Source organism: Littorina saxatilis, linkage group LG2 (assembly GCF_037325665.1).
Source record: "Littorina saxatilis isolate snail1 linkage group LG2, US_GU_Lsax_2.0, whole genome shotgun sequence".
In the NCBI taxonomy this organism is placed as follows: domain Eukaryota; kingdom Metazoa; phylum Mollusca; class Gastropoda; order Littorinimorpha; family Littorinidae; genus Littorina; species Littorina saxatilis.
The window spans coordinates 99,340,796-99,363,613 of record NC_090246.1 but is presented as its reverse complement, the minus strand read 5'-3'; the positions used below and the strand labels follow the sequence as shown (position 1 = coordinate 99,363,613).

Genomic DNA, 22,818 nt, shown 5'->3' with positions numbered 1-22,818 from the left:
TGTGAGCGGAATGTCGAAAGTGCAAAAATGGAGGGGGGGGGGGGGGGGGGGGGAGGGTGTTGTTGCTAGGATTTTGTTTTTTGGGCAAAATTGCCGAATTGGCCATACAAGTTTCGGCAATTTTCGGAAGTTTAAGGCAGTCCTAGGCAGGCTTTACTTTTCCCCAACCGTGAACAAATTCGGCAGCTCTGCCAACATGATGGCAAAGTTCTCGGTCATTTGAAATAAGTTTAGGCGTTTCGCATACTGCCGACGCCAAACGACATCCCTCGGTTACCCGAGAGCTTTTGTTCTCCATTGATGTAGCAGGTTATGTGTGTTAGATATTTACCGTACAATGAGGGAACATGAATCTCAACTTTCCGTTTCGTGATGTTGCACACAATATCTGAAATTTCAGTTTTCATGATTTTGCGTGTAAAATCTCAACTTTCGTTTTTGTGGGGTTGCAGGTTGTGAGCTTGAAACCAATGAGTTATAAAAAAAACACCGGGAAATAAAAAAAAATCTTTTAAAATACATGTAGATAATAAAAATAATAAGTAAATAAAACCATTTTAACAAAAATGAAACTTGTGTATTCTCTGTGTTGCAGGTTGTGAGCTTGAATCCAATGAGTTATAAAAAAACACCCCAGGGAAATAAAACAAAATCTAATAAAATAGATAATAAATAAGTAAATAAAACCAAACCATTTTAACAAAAACTGAAACTTGTGTGTTCTTTGTGTTGTAGGTTGTGAGCGTGAAGAAGTAACGGTAGTCCGGCAAGATGACGCTGGAGCGTAACATGCAGCCCCCGCACTCGTGCCCGGAGAGTATGTCTGTGCTGGCGCGCAGCGCTACAGCCGCCGTGGACATCCCCAAGAAAGATGAGCCCATCTACAGCAGGAACTCGCCCAACACGCTGCACGTGCTCACCACCAGCTCAGACTTTGAGTTCTCCAACAGGTCTGTTCTAACTTCATTTTGTCAGCCGTGTCGATTTTTTTTTCTTTTCTTTTTTTGTGTCCACGTGCTCAGCGCTAGTTCTGTCTTTGAGGTCTCCGACAGGTCTCATCTAACTTCATTTTGTCATCCATGTCGAATCTTTTTATTTTTCATGTCCACGGGTTCAGCGCTAGCTTTGTTTTGAGTTCTCCAACAGGTCTATTCTCATTTCATTTTGTCATCCGTTTTGTCATTTTGTTTTCTCTCTTTTTTTGTCTCCCTTTTTTTCCATGTCAAGGGGCTCAGCGCTAGCTTTTGTCTTTGAGTTCTCCAACAGGTCCGTTCTAACTTCATTTTGTCATCCGTTTTGTCATTTTGTTTTCTCTCTTTTTTCTCTCCCTTTTCTTTCCATGTCCACGGGCTCAGTGCTATATCTGTCATTGAGTTCTCCAACAGGTCTGGTTTAACTTCATTTTGTCATCCGTGCCAAATCTTTTCCTTTCAGTCTTTTCTATGTCCATGGGCTCAGCGCTAGCTCTGTCTTTTAGTTCTCTAACAGGTCAATCCCAAAAACATCGGACGGCGAGAATGTCTTGGTCAGTCAAACTGGCTTTGCATTTGTCCCTCTGCATCTTTCCATAACGTTCTCCAGTGTCCAACTCCTTCATACGCTGTACATATGCGACAGACGCTCAGACCGTTCTTCGACTTGTCTTTTGACTTATGGTATAGAAGTCAGAGTCCCACATAAAGAACACTGTACTAAGGTTCGCTGAGGTACTGTAAATAGTCGTGAGGACAGTGACTCTTGATGAGTGATTAGTTCAGTTGGGGTGCAAAGACAGACGGAAACGTGCATATTACGTTAAAGTATTTATTATGGCACCTCATTAGGAATCAGGTGTAAATGACCTGCCAGTTGATCTCTTCGTCCATTTAGATATTTATACATCGTGGGTACGCCTTGTCGTTCCAGGTGTAAGAGTTTCTAGTCAACATGTATAATTCGTCGCGATATAACCTTCGTGGTTGAAAACGACGTTAAACACCAAATAAACAAAGAAAGAAACATGTATAATTATGTGTACATGTATACGGCGTCCTGTCCATATTGTGTCAGAATGACTTTAGTTGCCATGTTTTGGAATGAATCTCTTCGTCCATTTAGATATTTATGCATCGTTGGTAAGCCTTGTTGTTCCAGGTGTAAGAGTTTCTAGTCAACATGTATAATTATGTGTACATGTATACGGCGTCCTGTCCATATTGTGTCAGAATGACTTTAGTTGCCATGTTTTGGAATGAATCTCTTCGTCCATTTAGATATTTATGCATCGTTGGTAAGCCTTGTTGTTCCAGATGTAAGAGTTTCTAGTCAACATGGACTGGGTGGCCGAGTGGTAACGCACTTGCGCTCGGAAGCGAGAGGTTGCGAGTTCGACCCTTGGTCAGGGCGTTAGCAATTTTCTCCCCCCTTTCCTAACCTAGGTGGTGGGTTCAAGTGCTAGTCTTTCGGATGAGACGAAAAACAGAGGTCCCTTCGTGTACACTACATTGGGGTGTGCATGTTAAAGATCCCACGATTGACAAAAGGGTCTTTCCTGGCAAAATTGTATAGGCATAGATAAAAAATGTCCACCAAAATACCCGTGTGACTTGGAATAATAGGCCGTGAAAAGTAGGATATGCGCCGAAATGGCTGCGATCTGCTGGTCGATGTGAATGCGTGATGTATTGTGTAAAAAATTCCATCTCACACGGCATAAATAGATCCCTGCGGCTTGAGTCCGAGTCTGGAGATACGCGCGCGATATAAGACTTCATATAACATTACATGTTCATTTGTACATGTATACGGCGTCCTTTCCATATTAGGGAGATTCAAAGGACAGCACGTTTCGTTTTGCAGCTCGTTTCGTTTGGTGAATGAGTCACCCCGCGAAACGGAACGTGAAACGAGACGGCATAGGCCGCAGACAAGATTTAGATGTATTCACGTTTCGTTTCGGAATGAAGGAAGGGCGATAAATCTTCAAGTGAAATTATCACGTCTGTCCTCGATCAGAATGGAAAAAAAACCCTAGGAGGTGGTCCAGAATCGGGCATACTTTGATTATTTTCAGTCCAAATAAATCACACAGACTTTGTTTATACAAAATCACATACGAAGCCAGAATAAAAATTCGATGCGATGACCTACTTCTGCTTCGCCATTTGCTTTCTTCACCATGAAGTTGGATAAATGTACCAGGATCAGCACCCTTCAAAATATTTCAGTTCACAACAGTTGTCTACCTCCAATGAACACATTCTCAGCGCTGAAAGACTGTGAAAGGGTTGATGAATCTAGCAATGCATAAAATGGCCAACAAATAAAACTGTTAGTGTGCAAAAATACTCACAAAAGTTGACGAAATATTGTTCGTTTTTTGGGGGTGGAAAACGTGACTGCGTTTTGACGTTCCACGTTCCGTTTCAGTTGACCTTCACCTTTCCAGCGAGAGACCCCCGAAATGATGACGTTTACCACAACTTCAAAACGAAACGTCCCGACGTTTCGTTTATTAAATCTCCCTATTGTGTCAGAATGACTTTGGTTGTCATGTTGTGGAATGAATTGTATAGTAATGAATATCATGTATACACAGCACGTCTGAAAGAACTGCTGGGGCAGAAATTCATTGACGGAATACAGTGGCACCCCACATGCAAGACCTTCAAAACTCTGAGAAAATGAGGTCTTAAACGGGAGGGGGTCTTAATTTCGAGTGTTTTAAAAGGAGGGTTCCACTGTAGTAGAATTAGAATTTACCCGATGCTCCCCAGCATGTCGTAAGAGGCGACTAACGGATTCTGTTTCTCTTTTTACCCTTGTTAAGTGTTTCTTGTATAGAATATAGTCAATGTTTGTAAAGATTTTAGTCAAGCAGTATGTAAGAAATGTTAAGTCCTTTGTACTGGAAACTTGCATTCTCCCAGTAAGGTCATATATTGTACTACGTTGCAAGCCCCTGGAGCAAATTTTTGATTAGTGCTTTTGTGAACAAGAAACAATTGACAAATGGCTCTATCCCATCACCCCCCTTCCCTCCGTCGCGATATAACCTTGAACGGTTGAAAACGACGTTAAACACCAAAAAAAGAAAGAAAGTAGTAGAATTCATTGACGGAATAGTAGCATAATAATGCATGAGCTTCGGGTAGCCCCTCGCACATCTGTCTAAGGTGAGGGCAACAGACCACGTGACTAGTACTGTACATAGCGGTACACAGCCTGGGGGTCATTCCCCCCACCAGGGATTGGGCAATAACTGACCACGCCACCAGGCCATGAGCGACAAGAGAGACGTAGGCGGAAAGGCTATTACGAATACGAATACGAATACGAATACTTTATTCTCATACAGAGAAATTTCAGTGTGGTGCACATTAAAAGACAAAACAAATAATAAGACAACAGATAAAAATACCATACGAAGCATACTACACTCGCGCACGCATATGTACACTAACAGGAATAGCTGGTGCTTGCACAAAACACAATCCCTTTGAGAGGCTGTAAGCTCCTTTCTCATGCTGACAGCGGCTTCATTAGCTGATAGGAGGACTTAGTGTATTGAAACCTCGATTTAAGACTCCCGAACCTCGATTCAAGACTCCCCAACCTCGATTTAAGACTCCCGAACATCGATTCAAGACTCCCCAACCTCGATTTAAGACTCCCCAACCTCGATTTAAGACTCCCCAACCTCGGTTTAAGACTCCTCAACCTCGGTTTAAGACTCCCCAACCTCGGTTTAAGACCCCCCAACCTCGATTTAAGACTCCCCAACCTCGGTTTAAGACTCCCCAACCTCGGTTTAAGACTCCCCAACCTCGGTTTAAGACTCCCCAACCTCGGTTTAAGACTTCCCAACCTCGGTTTAAGACTCCCCAACCTCGGTTTAAGACTCCCCAACCTCGGTTTAAGACTCCCCAACCTCGGTTTAAGACTTCCCAACCTCGGTTTAAGACTCCCCAACCTCGGTTTAAGACTTCCCAACCTCGGTTTAAGACTCCCCAACCTCGGTTTAAGACTCCCCAACCTCGGTTTAAGACTCCCCAACCTCGATCTAAGACTCCCCAACCTCGGTTTTAAGACTCCCCAACCTCGATTTAAGACTCCCCAACCTCGGTTTAAGACTCCCCAACCTTGATTTAAGACTCCCATACCCCCACTTTAAGCTCTTGTTTCGTTGTTGTTTTCTTCTGTTAGATTTTCTGTTGATGACCTCGGTGAATTTACCTCGATTTAAAGACGCGTTCCGTTTTTAAGGACATAATTTTCTTGGATTTGTGAAGGTATTAAAGGGTTGGTTCCACTGTGCTACTCCCCCTTCTGTCGTTGTTTACTCGTAATGGAATGGTGTCTGTCTCAGCCTTTTTCCCTGTAGGGATTTGGTTCAGGTGTTAATGTGCTAATTTCAGGTGCTATGAGATTATTGTGATAACATTTGTCCCGTTGCCATTTTCACCTTTGTTTTTGATGCGCGTGGGGAGATGTTATATTACATTTTCGTGCTGATTTCAGGTGCTAATGAGATTATTTTGATAACGAGTATATCCCGTTGTTCCTTTGACCTTCGGTTTTGTTGTGCGTGGGGAGATGTAATATTACATTTGCAATTTGTCTCCAAAGCAGACTGTCTTCTTTGCAGACGCTGTACGTCAGTTTCTAAGAACAAAAGCTAACATTAACAGCTATTGTGTTTTCAGCGTAGCAATAGGGTCCGATATTTAGACGAGACAAGTATAATGCCGACGAGTCGGAGACGAGTCGCATTAAATACTTGTTCGAGTCTAAATATCGGACCCTATTGCTACGCTGAAAATACAATAGCGATTATATAGCTGTTCTGACCTTGATTTGTTGTTCCAAACTTACAAAATGACAGTTTTTGCGTCGATGCGTTGATCTCAGGTTTTGATAGCAGACGCCGTTTCTTATGCGCATTAGTTTTGCGCAGGCGCCACACTGACTAGGGAAAATTTGACAACACAGCTGTTAAACAGCTTTTTATTAGTTCATTCGTATACAACAAAAAGAAGTTTGAGTTTTTTTAATTTTGAACAAGACTACTTATGAAGAAGACCAAAACACAACATCAACGGAAAACTAGAAACAACTGAAGAACTAGGATGCAACAAGGGGAGGAGAAGAGAACAGCTAATCCGTACAACGCGAGCAGACGGCAGCGAAGTTTTCAGTTTGGGTGAATGGCATTTATACTTGTCTCGTCATGAAGCGAATTTTTCAACCTCAGTTATAAACGACTACATGAATGTTAGTGCCATGGGTTGTACATCAATACTTCAGAGGGGAAGTGGGGTATTTAGTGTGGAGTTACGAGATAAGAAAAGCCGAATGCGAAAGTTTGTGTCAGTCGGCAACTGTGAGCTCACACAGGCACACAAAAACGGCTGTTCCGTTTTACTCCCCTGTTTGTACTACATCTTTCGACTTTGGGCATTTTGTGGTGTTTAGGGACAGACAATAATTGGTTTAGTCCTGTTTCATCGGGAAGTTAGCAGAAAAGGGTATGCTATCGACATTTGTAAAGCTGAAAAACATTCCCGAGAAGAATTTCAAGTTGTCAGTGTATGCTAGCTGTTGTCGATTGAAACATCGTGTGGTACAGATGGGTAAACCGGAACCATGCGTCTTTGTTATTGCCAATATGCTTTTGGATATTGGCAAAAATGGCCGACTTCCGTAGCATTATGCTTTGATGATCGGAAGAGACCATCCAATCACAGCCCCCGAATTCCCCCACGTGTCCATCAGAATAGCTATATTGTTAAATATTAATGCTTCTATCCATCGATCATTGTACATAATGTTGAATCCACTCTGTACTTTCATATTCCTGGTTTAGACTAGAAATTCCAAAGCGTCAATGGTACATTAAGTTTGTACATTTAACTTCGTGTGCTAAAACAAAAGAAAAAATCCTTGCCGTTGATGTGCATTCCCCTTCCCGACCCGCACTACCGATACTGAAATAGTCTATCGGTACAAGATTAGGCCTACTTATACTTTTACATCGGCATGTGACATATGTAAAGTCATAATCAATCTTAATCCGTTGAGCTTGCTCTCCCCAGCCATGAAAAATAAATAAATTAATCGGCAGATGTTCCGAGATTCCGGCGATTTCAAAGAAGTTTCAGCGTTTTACCGTCTACCAAAGTTAAAGGACTTTTTCTCATTTCCTTTATGCTGATCAAGATGAAAATCAAGTTCAGCTCCTGAACTGAAGTCATTGATCGATTCGAGTAGGAAGGGGGGGGGGGGGGGGGGTGCTGTAGTTCATTCAGTGTCCTCGTGCTATTTGACCCGCTGCGGTGTCAGGCATGGATAAGATTCAAGGTTTGCCTCTCGGCGTCACTGGCAGTATGGCTACTGGTGGTTGGTTAGCAACTAGCAGGATGGACGGTAAAGGTCTGGCAAAGGTCTCCGTCTCCTTGACCTGCAGGCAATATGGAGTTGTAGGTCGATAGCACCTCCGTCGCTCGTGTTTCATCCTTTGTTCCAACGGTGGAGCTTGGTATACAGACGAACCCCCCTATTAAACCCCCCTCCACTTCTCAGTTAAAGCCTGTCTTTAATGGGCGAAGTCGACTTTGCGAAGATGCCCGCTCGAACCTTTAGCACTGAGTTTTCGGTAAAAAGACTTAGCGAAGCTGCCCGCTCGAACCTTTAGCACTGAGTTTTCGGTAAAAAGACTTAGCGAAGCTGCCCGCTCGAACCTTTAGCACTGAGTTTTCGGTAAAAAGACTTAGCGAAGCTGCCCGCTCGAACCTTTAGCACTGAGTTTTCGGTAAAAAGACTTAGCGAAGCTGCCCGCTCGAACCTTTAGCACTGAGTTTTCGGTAAAAAGACTTAGCGAAGCTGCCCGCTCGAACCTTTAGCACTGAGTTTTCGGTAAAAAGACTTAGCGAAGCTGCCCGCTCGAACCTTTAGCACTGAGTTTTCGGTAAAAAGACTTAGCGAAGCTGCCCGCTCGAACCTTTAGCACTGAGTTTTCGGTAAAAAGACTTAGCGAAGCTGCCCGCTCGAACCTTTAGCACTGAGTTTTCGGTAAAAAGACTTAGCGAAGCTGGCCGCTCGAACCTTTAGCACTGAGTTTTCGGTAAAAAGACTTAGCGAAGCTGCCCGCTCGAACTTTTAGCACTGAGTTTTCGGTAAAAAGACTTAGCGAAGCTGGCCGCTCGAACCTTTAGCACTGAGTTTTCGGTAAAAAGACTTAGCGAAGCTGCCCGCTCGAACCTTTAGCACTGAGTTTTCGGTAAAAAGACTTAGCGAAGCTGCCCGCTCGAACCTTTAGCACTGAGTTTTCGGTAAAAAGACTTCGCGAAGTCGATTTGGGGCTGACTTAAGGACCGCCTTGAGACTATAAACCCCCCTCCCCCCCGGGTTTAAGACCTTGCTTTCTCAGGTTTTCTCTTCATAGCATCTTGATTGATATGTTAAAATAGTCATTGTTTACATTCATTTCACTGAAGAAGGGCGTGGCCCGAAAGTCTTTGAAACTTGGTGTTTACAGTGGGTTTTTTCTAATGTATTCATAGCATCTGTCAGTTTGCCTCCACTGATTTAAGAGTGATATTTTTTAGGCCTTTAAATGAGGTTCTACTGTACTTGCTTCTGGTCGTCATTAGTTGCTATTAGGTTGCTAAGGCTAGACGCCCCAAGAGGAAGATTGGGTTTTTAGTGTTCGATGTCGCGCGTGAAATATCGACAGTTTGCTGGTCGACCAATATATCCCACCCCGACCTCCTCCACACACAGAGATAGAGATAGAGAGAGAGAGAGAGAGAGAGAGAGAGAGAGAGAGAGAGAGAGAGAGAGAGAGAGAGAGAGAGAGAGAGAGAGAGAGAGAGAGAGAGAGAGACACAGAGAGAGACACAGAGAGACAGACACAGAGAGAGAGACAGAGAGAGAGAGACAGAGAGAGAGACACAGAGAGACAGAGACAGAGAGAGAGAGAGAGACAGAGAGAGAGACAGACAGACAGACAGACAGAGAGTAAGTAGGGGGAGGGAAGCAGCATGCATATATATTGCCCTCTCAGGGTTGTCGGGAAGCCAGTACAGTGGTCGCCTCCAAATCCTGGGCATGCAAACGACGGTAACAGCAGCAGCAGCTTTAATAGAATGCTGGGAGACATTTTGGTGTTGGGTGACAGTAGCAGAACACGACATGGGGCCATCAATCACTAGGCGCAGGGTACTAATGGGCATTGGTGGTAGGAAGCTTGCAGGAAACTCTGGTTCAATCGCCATCTTATGTCGTGACAGACCGCTCGTTCGCCAGGCAGGTTTATGACTGAGCGCTGAGCGTAGGCGTATACGACTCAAGAGAGGCAGGCCGTCGTAAGTCATCAGTGAGAGAGCGGTGTGCTGGGTTGGTGTGCACGAGAAAGTGCCCAGCTGGATGTGAACCAACCACCGGGCCGTATTGGTTGACTGAAAATTATTTTTTTTCTCGTGATTTCAACCAGCCCGAACCTGCGGCCGGTTCCCACTTAGTTGGGTACGTTCTCGTGCTACCAGCTCTGGTATCACAATTTGTGGGCTGTGTCAGTATGAGTGTGTGTGTGTGTGTGTGTGTGTGTGTGTGTGTGTGTGTGTGTGTGTGTGTGTGCGTGTGTGTGTTTACTGACATTTTCTTAAAATCTAACTTAATAAGGGAATCACCAGCACGAACTTTCACAACTTTGCAAATATTTTTAGTCATAATTGACAGTTTGGAATCCGTATGGTTCCCGAGGGGTCTATTTTCTCTCTCCCCGTCTCTATACACGTAGGGGAAGGGCTCCTAATATCAGGGACCTATATTAAAATAGGTCTATGCTAATATGGACCACTTTTTGTTTCATGCTGTTAACTAGCTTGTTTTCTTGGTAGTCCTTCTCTCTTAGGTTAACCGTTAGGCCTAATTAGAGTGAAATAGCTTTGATAGACATTCAGCAAAAATTAAATACAGAAAAACTCACAAAGGGTTCATATTAGGAGCCTGGGCGCTTAATATGGACCAGTGAAGCGGCCTTCACGAATCACTGTAAAAAGCCCCCTATATTTTAAAATAACATGATACAACTTAGTGTACAAGTCAGCCTACTTAAAATATGCTCTAGATTTATCTGTTTCGGGTTGATGAGAGCATTATTTGAAGGATACCAGGAAACTAAAGAAGCTTATCAAAAACAGAGTGAAAATAAGTGAAATTATCAACTTCCACGAAAAGAAGACTTTTTGTTGCATTTTTTTTATTAATCTCGAGGGCTAGTTATAGGTTATTTCCAGCAAGCTTCCTAATGAATGAATGAAAATAGCCTTTAGCTTTTATTTTCTTCGATTTGTTGAAGGTGGTCCATATTAGGGGACTCGCACATACTTTGAGATTTTGCTATTATTTTTTGTTTGCAGTACAAACTCGGGGTCAACACTGCTAAAATGTAACAAATTCGGTTTTAGCTGTCATATATAGCAATTTTTGTGTGATAAAAGCTTTGTAACGCAACAGCTGACGTCTTGTAGGAGGTGTGTAAAGCTACAGTAACGCATTGTTTCTAAGTTTGTGTCTGGGAGAATGACTGAACTGAAACTTGTAGAACACGGTAGGAGTAATGACTGAACTGAAACTTGAAGAACACTAGGAGTAATGACTGAACTGAAACTTGTAGGACACGGTAGGAGTAATGACTGAACTGAAACTTGTAGGACACGGTAGGAGTAATGACTGAACTGAAACTTGTAGAACACGGTAGGAGTAATGACTGAACTGAAACTTGTAGGACACGGTAGGAGTAATGACTGAACTGAAACTTGTAGGACACGGTAGGAGTAATGACTGAACTGAAACTTGTAGGACACGGTAGGAGTAATGACTGAACTGAAACTTGTAGGACACGGTAGGAGTAATGACTGAACTGAAACTTGTAGGACACGGTAGGAGTAATGACTGGACTGAAACTTGTAGGACACGGTAGGAGTAATGACTGAACTGAAACTTGTTGGACACGGTAGGAGTAATGACTGAACTGAAACTTGCAGGAAACGGTAGGAGTAATGACTGAACTGAAACTTGTAGGACACGGTAGGAGTAGCCTAATTGTCCCTAAACTGTGTCAGGGTTAAAACCGGCACAGTTACGGCAATGAAACAGCTGCAAGATAAAGTAAGGGCACTATCCCTAACATTGTGTTTCTTTGTTCAGTGGCCGTTTTCAGCTGATTATGTAATGATTTCTTAACGAAGCCTCGATGACGATGCTCCCGTAACCGTCCATAAATTGAAGAAACGAGTCCGTTTTAGGCGGCAAATTTAGAGTGAACGCTGCCAAAAGTGAAAAAAAGAGAAAAAAGCCTAACGGTTTCTGCAACTGTTTTGACATGTGCAAGTTATCCAGGGAGGGTGAATACAGCGAATAAAACTTTTTTGAGCGCTCTAGCGCCGTTAGTTTGTCAGAACAGAAGGTGGGCCATATTAGGAGCCGGTCCATATTAGGAGCCCTTCCCCTACATGTTTATTGCTTTCATTTGGAGAAAATGTCATGCCCTAATAACTGGCAAACCGAGTCACTAATTGACAGCGGAGTGACGCCGCGCAGAATCAGTGCCGCGATGGTAATTAGTGTTCTATTTTCTTCCCTCACGTTTTATTCTGTAGCCGCGCGCACACCGTACAAATTTAAACGAGCCGTCCATTCAACCAGGCGACATTTTCAGTTCTTGCCGATGGCGCTCGGACCCTGACGAGTGAAGGAAGCCAGTATTAGCAGCGTCTTCGTCTTGGCTGGGAGACTCCAGTATCTCCTGTCGAAGAGAAATGTCACGGATTGTAGGAGGTTAACGTCACATGACGTCACAATCCTTCACACACGCGCCGAGTCTGTCTTCATAATCAATCGATGAAGATCGGCTCAGATTTTGTGTTCGTCGTCTATGAGCTGAAGCTTTCTGTGACTCGTCACGTTTATGGCTCCAGGGCTCTACATTTTTGACGCCGTTTGACACTTTGAGGTAGAGCACATTGAGAAGGCGAAGAACAATGTCAGACTCTGATGGTGGGTCTGACACTGTCTCTGTGCACACACAAAAAAAGCGAAGAACAATTTCAGACTCTGATGGTGTGTCCTAACAATCTCTCTGTGCACACGAACAAAAAAAAGCGGAGAACAATTTCAGACTCTGATGGTGGTGGGCCTGTCTTTACGCACGCACAACATCCGCTGCGTATACGCGACTTTCCTTCGTCGGTGGACAGAATAGCGTAACAAGTTTTAGCTAACTAATCAGATTCAGAGCACGTTCAGGAGAAATGCAATTTACGCTACCATTTTAGCTGTTTGAATCGAGGACACGGTGGTCGTAAATCGATTCGATCGATCGAACAGAGAGAGAGAGAGAGAGAGAGAGAGAGAGAGAGAGAGAGAGAGAGAGAGAGAGAGAGAGAGAGAGAGAGAGAGAGAGAGAGAGAGAGAGAGAGAGAGAGAGAGAGAACATTGCCCCCTTCCCCCCCCCCCTCCCCCGTGCCTACCCCATACCACCCCTGTGCATCCTACCTCCACCTCAAACCGCCTCATCTCCCACCATGCATGGTACATGTATTCATCGAATTCTACCTTGCAAATGTGTTCAGAGATGTAGAAGAAGAAAAGGGCGGGGAAAGAGCAAAACAATATATAATAAAGACAGAGAGAATAAAGAAAATAAAAACAAGTCGCGTAAAGCGATATTAAAACCTTTAGTCAATCTGTCGGCCTGAAAGATTGAAACTGAACACAGGGGACGATATATTACCGACTCTAAGTAATTGGCTGGCCGAAGCGTGTTTGACCGGGACAGCGCTGACTGAGGCAAACAGTTATCTAATTTGCATAAAACAGATATTATATATTGTCAATTCAAGCACAGCATGTGAATGTTTTTGTTGGATTCAGGAAATAAAAAAGAATACAATGCAATCATTTTTTAAATCTGTTATGCAATTTCATTTTCAAGCCGAATTTTAATTAAAAAATTAGTGTAATTATTTTAAAGCTTCCATATTGATATGCAATCCTATTGTCCGGATCGAGTCTAAGAATGTTTGACCAAAGTTTCAAATAATTCAATTGAATAAGGAAATCGCCACAGTACTACCTCTACTTTAAAACAACAACAACGGATATGACATCATCAAAAGCATTTATAAAAAAAATGTTTTTAAAATAAGTGTGGGGATATCATCTGGAAAAGTGCACATGTACAGTTTCATAAACATTTGTCCAGAAGTTTTCCGAGAATCGCTCCACACACACACACACACACACACACACACACACCTCATCTCAATCCCGAGTCTACCGGAACACATTTAGTCAAATATTGACTAAATGTAAAACAAGAAAAAAAAAAGGGAGGGGAGGGGGGGATAAGGGACATGCCAGGAAGGGGATTGCAGATGATCAGTTAGCAGAGGCAAAGAAGACGTAAAGTGCAGCGCGGCAGAACGCAAGTTGACGTGGAGTATAGATTTTGGATCGGGTTTCCGCTCCTAATGCCACTGATAAATGTCTCGGGCTTCATCCCTTCAGACAAGGGATGCAGAATCAAATTTGGGCTTCTTTTGTCTTTCCTTGTGCGCTGCAAATGTGGTAGTAGCTAGCTTGCTCAGTGCAGTATTGGGAGAGACAGAGAGAGTGGTAGTAGCTAGCAAGCTCAGTGCAGTATTGGGAGAGACAGAGAGAGTGGTAGTAGCTAGCTAGCTCAGTGCAGTATTGGGAGAGACAGAGAGAGTGGTAGTAGCTAGCTAGCTCAGTGCAGTATTGGGAGAGACAGAGAGAGTGGTAGTAGCTAGCTAGCTCAGTGCAGTATTGGGAGAGACAGAGAGAGTGGTAGTAGCTAGCTAGCTCAGTGCAGTATTGGGAGAGACAGAGAGAGTGGTAGTAGCTAGCTAGCTCAGTGCAGTATTGGGAGAGACAGAGAGAGTGGTAGTAGCTAGCTAGCTCAGTGCCGCAGTATTGGGAGAGATTTGGGCAGAGCGAGAGACAGAGAGACATAGAGAGTGGTGAACATAAAGTACCATGACGTGCACCAGTAGTAGTTTGAACTATATGAATGCTGCATGGACAAACAGCTAACATACTGGCGAAATCTGAGTACACCATGACAGTGCACTGCTGAAAAACCTGAGCGTAAAAAGACATTACTGTCTCTACTGTGCAATGTACAGTACTACATAATGAAACACACACACACACGCACGCTCGCACGCATATAACCTTGAATGGTTGAAAACGACGTTAAACACCAAATAAAGAAAGAAAGAAAGAAACGCTCGCACGCACACACACACACACACACACACACACACACACACACACACACACACACACACACACACACACACACACACACACACACACTGCCAATTTATGGACGGTTACGGGAGCATCGTCATCGAGGCTTCGTTAAGAAATCATTACAGTCATAATCAGCTGAAAACGGCCACTGAACAAAGAAACACAATGTTAGGGATAGTGCCCTTACTTTATCTTGCAGCTGTTTCATTGCCGTAACTGTGCCGGTTTTCACCCTGACACAGTTTAGGGACAATTACTCCTACCGTGTCCTACAAGTTTCAGTTCAGTCATTCTCCCAGACACAAACTTAGAAACAATGCGTTACTGTAGCTTTACACTCCTCCTACAAGACTTCAACTGTTGCTCTACTATAGTTTTACATTCTTTCTACAAGACTTCAATTGTTGCGTTACTATAGCTTTACACTCCTTCTACAAGACGTCAACTGTTGCGTTACTATAGCTTTACATTCTTTCTACAAGACTTCAACTGTTGTGTTACTATAGCTTTACACTCCTTCTACAAGACGTCAGCTGTTGCGTTACTGTAACTTTACACTCCTGCTAACGTCAACTGTTGCGTTACTATAGCTTTACACTCCTACAAGACGTCAGCTGTTGCGTTACTGTAACGTTACACTCCTTCTGCTAACGTCAGCTGTTGCGTTACTATAGCTTTACACTCCTTCTACAAGACGTCAACCGGAGCGTTACTATAGCTTTACACTCCTTCTACAAGACGTCAACCGGAGCGTTACTATAGCTTTACACTCCTTCTACAAGACGTCAACCGGAGCGTTACTATAGCTTTACACTCCTACAAGACGTCGGAGCGTTACTGTACCTTTACACTCCTGCTAACGTCAACTGTTGCGTTACGGCTGTAGCTTTACACTCCTGCTAACGTCAACTGTTGCGTTACGGCTGTAGCTTTACACTCCTGCTAACGTCAGCTGTTGCGTTACGGCTGTAGCTTTACACTCCTGCTAACGTCAACTGTTGCGTTACGGCTGTAGCTTTACACTCCTCTTGCAAGACGTCAGTAAGCTAATTAGTACGCACACCCTTTACCGGCCAGGAAAAATGAACAGCCATTGATGAGATTTGCGTGGGCTTGCAGTCGTAAAAAATCGCTGATGAGGCACTTAAATAGCCGTGCTATGGGGGACTTAAATATGGCGGCCAATCTCCTGCCGTCATCTTGCCTTTCCTTCCTTATTAGTGATCTTTCGCCCTCGCCTTGTCGTTAGGGTGGGCAGTTTTCGCCGTTTTCTGACGGAGAGAAGTCAGTCGGTGTATCGCTTACGGCCTCTGGCTTTACTTTATTCGTGGCCAGCAGTCTCGCCGTGTGAACATTGTCCCGTTATAAACCTTGTTTAAAGGTACTGCCCAATTAACTGAGCTGTTTCCCTGCCCCTAATGGCCTTTGCAATGAGGGTGTTAAACCTAAATTGACCACATCATGAGAACGTCGAACATATTGCATATTGAGAGAAATTCAAGTTTTACGCCCTCACGGTTTAACCCCGACTTTTAGATGAGATACACAAGTGTATGCGTGTTTAGGTGGTATCAGCCATCTGCACTTATGGCAGAATGACCGAAGTCTCGAGTGGCAGGGGGGTGGGACATGGATACGGTCCCTGGGTCTGCATTGTGACATAAAGTTGACCCGTGTCCGTCCGTCCAGGCCCGGATTCGAACCTGCGACCCTAGGATCACAAGTCCAGTGCTCTACCACCTGAGCTACCCTGCCTCCCCCCCCCCCCATTGTGCATATTGCATGCATGTTTCTGTTTTGTAACCTCTATTTCTCTGTCTGTCTGTTGCATAATTATCGTCTAACATCTCTCTCTCTCTCTCTCTCTCTCTCTCTCTCTCTCTCTCTCTCTCTCTCTCTCTCTCTCTCTCTCTCTCTCTCTCTCTCTCTCTCTCTCTCTCTCTCTCTCTCTCTCTCTCTCTCTCTCTATGTGCCACCGTGCTTGTGTTTGTGGCTGTGAGTGCGTGCAGGTTTTGCCATGTAACTAAAGTGTTCTCCCACTTAAGAGGCAGAAATAGTGTCTTTATCCTCCGTGCTAGAGCATACCGCGTCAGAGACCCAATCCTCGCACGTTCTAAAACACACTACCAATATGACGACAGTGAAGATTGGTCATCTGACGATGGTGCAGCGAAATCATGATGCTCCCCCCACGAACAATGGAAAGCTGATGACGGAAAAGTAAGACCGCCGTGCAGCGGTACCCCACACTACCGCGTCATCCAAGTGTCACCAGTGACGTCACATGCGACGAACTGAAGACAGAGCGTCAGAAAGGTCAGCTATACCTTGCGCCTTCAGTCCAGAAATCGCCGCGGAGACGAACGACGTCTAATGACTCTGAAGTGAAAGGTCATTTCTTTGTCTGTGTGTTCTCTTACGGAGCTCATCAGTGCTGCCTGCTTTGAGATCATGCCGCAGGGTGTTCTTCTTCAAGGCAGCCACGTTACTACAGAGATGAGTTGACATTCTCTTGCACGCATACCAGCTACGCGCGCAGCATTTATGCTTCGGAGACGGGAAACTAAGTCTCAAAAAGGAAAGGAAGCGAAAGGGGAGGACGTCATTTTTTTTTTGGGGGGGGGGGGGGGGGGTTCTACCCTCACGATCAAGCCAACAGCTGGTGTAATTTCTCTATAAAAGTTCTTCCAAGATGAAGTCTATTGAGAACAGTCTGACGTCAAAATGTCTTTTTGTGATGGACAAGGAGAAACAGAAGAAGATAACTGGAGGTTCAGGTGTTCTGTATTTTAAGATGGAGTGGAATGGGGGTTGCTAGTACAACTCGACCACCCTCATAGTTTTACAGCAGTGACGCTGTCTTCAGTGGGGGTTCACAGTTGTTTTGCTGCATATTTATCCGCCTGAAGCGAAAGTATTGACTTCACAAGGTTATATGTCTGTAAATACAACCGAAGCTGCTTCCGCAAATAAGAACCGCAGCTAAAGTTAGAGCTGTGATCAATCTCATACACTGGATGATTAAGTCTGTTTACGTCAACTGTCCTTGGACGAGCTGAACATTATTGTTGTCAGGGCAGATGCTAATAGTCATGACTCTTAACTAGAATTAGTCGACGACTCAGCAAGACTACGCTTGAATATAACGGCGTAACTAACCTGTTTTTGGCGTCCAAATGTTGCAGACTCCGGTCACCTTTTCCTTTAACTAATTCCGCATAGGAACTAACAAATAACGAAGACGCATTGAAAAGTTTCGCCCTGAAGAAAGTTCTGCAAACGTGACAATGGTTTGGATATCTGTGAGCGTTCAAAATGAACTGAAGACTGTAAACCAGTCGTTGTATGCATGTGGCTGTTGTGTCCAGGGGGATACTAAAAAGGTTTGTCCAAGACAATCTTTCTCTTCACCCACCTTCACACCCTCGCAAAATGACTTGATTCTTTTGGCGGGGTGGAGTGTGGGGAGGGGACGTTGGTATGTGGTGGTTTGTGCGTTTGGGATTGGAGCTTCTCTGGCATTGGTCAGTCTCTCTGTCCGTAGGGTTGTCTGCCTCACTGCTCCATGAACCTGTTTTAGTGTTTGATCCCATTACGACTTTAAAATTCTTTTATATACAGAGCCATGCTTTCCGTACCAGATGAAGACCCCTGTCTCCAAGGTCATGGTAAAAGGGAGAAATTTGACATTTCTGTGACCACCTGTCTTCGTGACACTTATCATTTATATGTTTTGTCATGGAAGGTTGCCCAGTATGACGTTCTTCGGCATATTGGTAAAGAGGCCGCAACATTCTCTTCTACAAGTTTGAATGTGTTTTCAAGGGAACATCCACAAGTTTTCTCTTCTTTTGTCTTGTCGTGAATCCAGTATTTTATGTTCTAGAAGACAGGCTCAGAGCACTTGTCATAATTTGTCACATTTTTGTTTGCGATACGACAGTATTAAAGACAAAGGTCTGCGAGAGGCAAAGGTTTTCTGCTCGGCTCTGAAACAAGCTCCATGGCATTTTCATGCAGGCGCGTCATAAAAAAAAGTATGTCATGCTAGCTACAGCCCTGGCGTTACCCCATGGATACTCTGATATGACGACCACAAGGTCTTTGCTCTGACACTCTCTCCGTTGCACCGCACTCGGTATTGCGGTACGGCCGTGACGCTAATAAGGAGGTCAGGCTGCCGGCGATTCTGGTGGTTCTGACCCAGAGCCTGAGGCAGAGCAACACAAAGGTCTTCACCACAACGTAAAAGGTCTGATGGAGAACGCGCAACGGCAGCAGCCGGCTATTTCTGGGGAGTCCTTTGTGACGTTGCCAGTCTTTCCCTCACTGTGTCAGTATTACACTATATAAAAGACTGGGCACGCTGCTGAGACGTCTCACTTGCCTCTTCTGCTTCTTGGCGAGAAGGTGCTTCTGCTGGTGCTAAGCCTTGTGGTTTCGGGGAGGTCTTCGTGCTCAGTTCTGGCATTCTGCTTAGGTGGACTTTCTTTGTGTGTGGTTGCCTCTGTGCGTTTTCAGTGTGGACTTTTTTCTGACAAAGTGCAGCTTGGAATATTTTTATTTTTTTTCAAACTTTGATTTGTGTTCCTTTCGGAAGACTTTTTTCTGACAAAGTGCAGCTTGGAATATTCTTTTTTTTTTCAAACTTTGATTTGTGTTCCTTTCGGAAGACTGCTATATATATACAAACACTTAAGATTTTATTCAGTTCCATTTCTTTCTGGATGCCTGGATATTTTAACCGCCGAGACTCTTCAGACTTTGACTCTTCGAACCTAAGTGTGTGTCTCTGTTTTTTCAAACACATTTTCTCTGGAAATACTTCTAGAATTCCATGGTACAGAAGCTGTTTATCCCAACGTTTACTGGATGTGCCTTCAAGCCAGTGATCGGTGTAAATTCATGCTGGGTGTATCTGGATGTGTTGACTGTTTGAATCAGAAGATGTGTACTACTGTGTGCTACATCTGCTGCAAAATGTGGAAAAGGCTGTTGGTACGACTGCAGACTAGGTAATAATTATGGGTTGTAGTATCCTTAGTTTACAAGACAGCGGATGTGTGTTCTGGAAGGAGAGTCAAAAGTTTGCGAGGTTCAAGTGAAGCTGAACATGATGTCGGTTAACACGTGGGGGAAAAGAAATCTCTCCAAATGTTACGGAGAGGGCTCTTCTTGCTTTAGTTCCATCTGAAGATTTTTTGGCAGCCATGAGAAAGGTTACGATATCGGAAAATTCTAGAAGAACCTGAAATTGCTTTCACTATGTGAGTGTTGAGGATTATTGCGCGATGAAACAAAAAACACGAACTCACCTCAACGTCCCATCCTCTTGGTCTCTTAGGCCAGAGTGGACCGCCAATCAGCTGTCTAGACGTTTAACCCACTTATAGAAGAAGAAACAAATTACTGTATAATATGCACACAAAACTTGAAAGAAGAAATAATTGTACAGGATTTGGAGAGTTCAAAGGTACCCTGAAAAGCCATACCCTATCATCTCTTTGTTAAAACAAATTCTTCATGCTTGAATTTAAGCAATCAGATTCTCATTGTGCCTCAAATCAGATTCAACTGTATCATAACAATATTCCATCTCTTTCTTTCTTCCTTTCTGCAGCATGCTGCGGTTGGAGCACGATGTTGACCAGGTCAGCCTGACGGAGAAATCGGACGCCTCCTCCAGCCCCTCTCCCACCACTGCCCGCTCCGCCCCCGTCACCCCTACCCATAACCATGGCAACGGCGTGGACGTTGGCTACAGAGACGGCACCCAGCGAGGCTTCTTCGAGGGTCTGCTGGGCTGTCTCAGGCCCGTCTGGACCATCATCGGCAAAGCTGCCGCTGCAGAACTCAAACAGCAAGGTGAGATTTTTATGGATTCAAAAAAAGAAGATTATTACCCAGTGGGTTTAAAAAAAAAAAAAATTCTTATTTTACTTTTTACACAAACTTTGTTTTGTGGGCTTGCGCTTGGTGCTTATTTGAAGCCAAGATGAAGAAATAAGAGAAAATGCGTTTTTTCCCTGTATGAAAAGGTTGTGGTGTGTGTGTGTGTGTGTGTGTGTGTTTGGATTCAGTGCTACTTTGTAGGCAGGCAACCAACGAAGGAGAGGAAAATCGGTCATGGTTTTCCTGTATGGATTTTTTTTTTGTGTTTTTTTTTTGAGAGAGATGAAAAGCTTACAGCTTACAGCTTACTGAGAATTACAGTTGTAAGATTTTTTTTTTCTCAATGAGCTTAAAGGTTCGGGAAAAAGTATGGTTAGTTTTGTGATGAATGAAGGAAGGGAGTGGGTGTTGATAAGACTGCAAAATCATTTATCAGAGTGAGTGCAAGTTTAGAGTGTTTGTCCTTTGATCACTATTAGGTCATTTTCATCCATAATCATTGTCTGTGATTCATTTAGCCTGGCCTGTTTTCGTCATCCATGCACTGATATGCTTTGGTGCCGCTTTTAGTGGCAGTTATCATCATCACACTTGTTAGAAGTTTGTATCGAATAAGTTTCATTGAATTTGTGTGTGTGAAAGTTTTGATGAAGCAGAAACAAAAAAGGAGAAACAGAAAAAAGAAGAAAATGAATGAAGAGTATACCAAAGAATTTCTTTTTTGTGTGCTCAGGTTCCCGTGGCAGAGAATCATGTAGGTCAAGTAGAGAGCAGTGTTGTGTTGCATGAGCCATAGTTTGTGTGACAGTGTGTTTGACCTAATCACATATTGTTTTCTCTTTCACATCTTGTTTTGTCCCCCAGCTTGTCTCTTTCTTCTGTCTCATTGTTTCCATTTCAAGGAATTCATTTCACAAGTCATTCTCAACTCTTTGCTTCTGAATGTGTGTTTTGATATATAGTGGAACTCCCCTTTAAGGACCTCGAAAATCTAAGAAAGTCAGGTCTTAAAAAGGATGTAGTCTTAGAATGGAGGTACATTTAAGGGGGGGGGGGGGGGGGGGGGGTGGGGGGGTCGAGAAAAAACAACAACTCTGAAAAAGCAAAGTCTGAATCTTAAATGAGGTTGTTAAAAGGGGAGTTCCTACTGTAGATACTAATGAGCTTGTCAGTACATGTACCTGTCTCACTGTAGATACTAATGAGCTTGTCAGTACATGTACCGTACTTTCCGGGTGACAAGGCGCTTCGTTATCTAAGACGCACCCCCTTCTTTTAAAAAAAAATTGTAATCCAGTCACCCATTGGACGCAGGGGGCCGATAGGGCGCACCAAAATGACCCAGTTTTTGCCATGAGAGGTGGTTCCCCTGTCATATCTGAGAGAGGAAACAATTCCTGCATCGGGGTCAGTGACCGGTCAGTGACCGACTTTAACTGAGTGAAAATATGTGTGCTCTGTGTGTGCGGCCAGATCAAAGGCATTGTGATAGCTGGGTGGCCTTGTTAAAAGACACGACCTTCTTCCCAGGGGTCAATGACCCAGTTTTTGCCATGAGAGGTGGTTCCCCTGTCATATCTGAGAGAGGAAACACTTCCTGCATCGGGGTCAGTGACCGGTCAGTGACAGTTTAACAGAGTGGAAATCTGTGTGTGCGGCCAGATCAAAGGCAGGGCAGTACCTAGTAGCTGAAACATGCATTATCACAAGTTGTTTGACTGGTAATCAAGCGGTCTCTTTGATTTTTTTCGTATTTCATACACGGATTAGGCCCTTCGTTATACAAGGTTATACAAGACGCAGGGGTCGAACTCGAGGAAAAAAGTCGCGCCTTATGACCCGGAAAGTACATGTGCCTGTCTCACTGTTGATAAATCAGAGTGTGAAGATGTTTTGCGTAATGGCTGTCCTCAATTGAGCCCGAAGTCGACTCCACGAAGTCTTTTTACCAAAAACTCAGTGCTAAAGCTCCGTGCAGCCAGCTTCGCAAAGCATACTCCGCAAAGTCGACTTCGCCCAATTTGATTCTGAGTTTATGTATGTTAGTTTTAGTGACACCGTGTCGTTTTCTTTTTCCATTAACGTATTTTCATCTTCATTCTGCATATCATGCTTGAAAGCGATCTATTCTTATTAATTAGATTTGCGTGTGATGTTTTTCACTGTAAGTTGAAAGTTAACTCCTCCTCTAAAGAAAGCTCATTTTAAAGCAGAAACATTTAACACAACACATTTGAGAAGTGCGAACTATGACAGATAATTTTACATGATAAGTCAGTGTTATGTGTGTAGTAATTAATACTCTAACATGGAACATTTTGGTGTCTCATTGCGTGTTTTCTTGAGTGGCGTGTGTGTGTGCATGTAAACTGTTTTCTTTCTAGTTAGCTAAGGAGTAGAGGCACGAAGCAGCCATCAATTGGTTTTGTTTCAGTAAACATTATATTATGATTAGCATTTTCTTGTATTTTTATGCACATGCATTTTTTTTCCAACTCTATAAACAGCACCTACGTTTTATGCTCTGAGTAATTTACATTAACCCGTCTCGTAGTTATTCATTTGCTAACTGACTGAATGTTTCCATGTCGATAGGTGACTTATTAG

The 22,818-nt window shown here is 43.7% G+C and overlaps 1 protein-coding gene across 1 annotated transcript in view; it reads left to right on the top strand.

Annotated features, from left to right (window-relative positions):
* LOC138960296 (mitogen-activated protein kinase kinase kinase 13-like) overlaps positions 1 to 22,818 on the top strand; it is a gene marked incomplete in the record, with an annotated part of 62,862 nt that overhangs the window by 20,744 nt on the left and 19,300 nt on the right. The window contains 2 exon segments of the mRNA XM_070332136.1: positions 736 to 950; positions 19,940 to 20,184. Coding sequence (XP_070188237.1) covers positions 772 to 950; positions 19,940 to 20,184 — 424 coding nt within the window.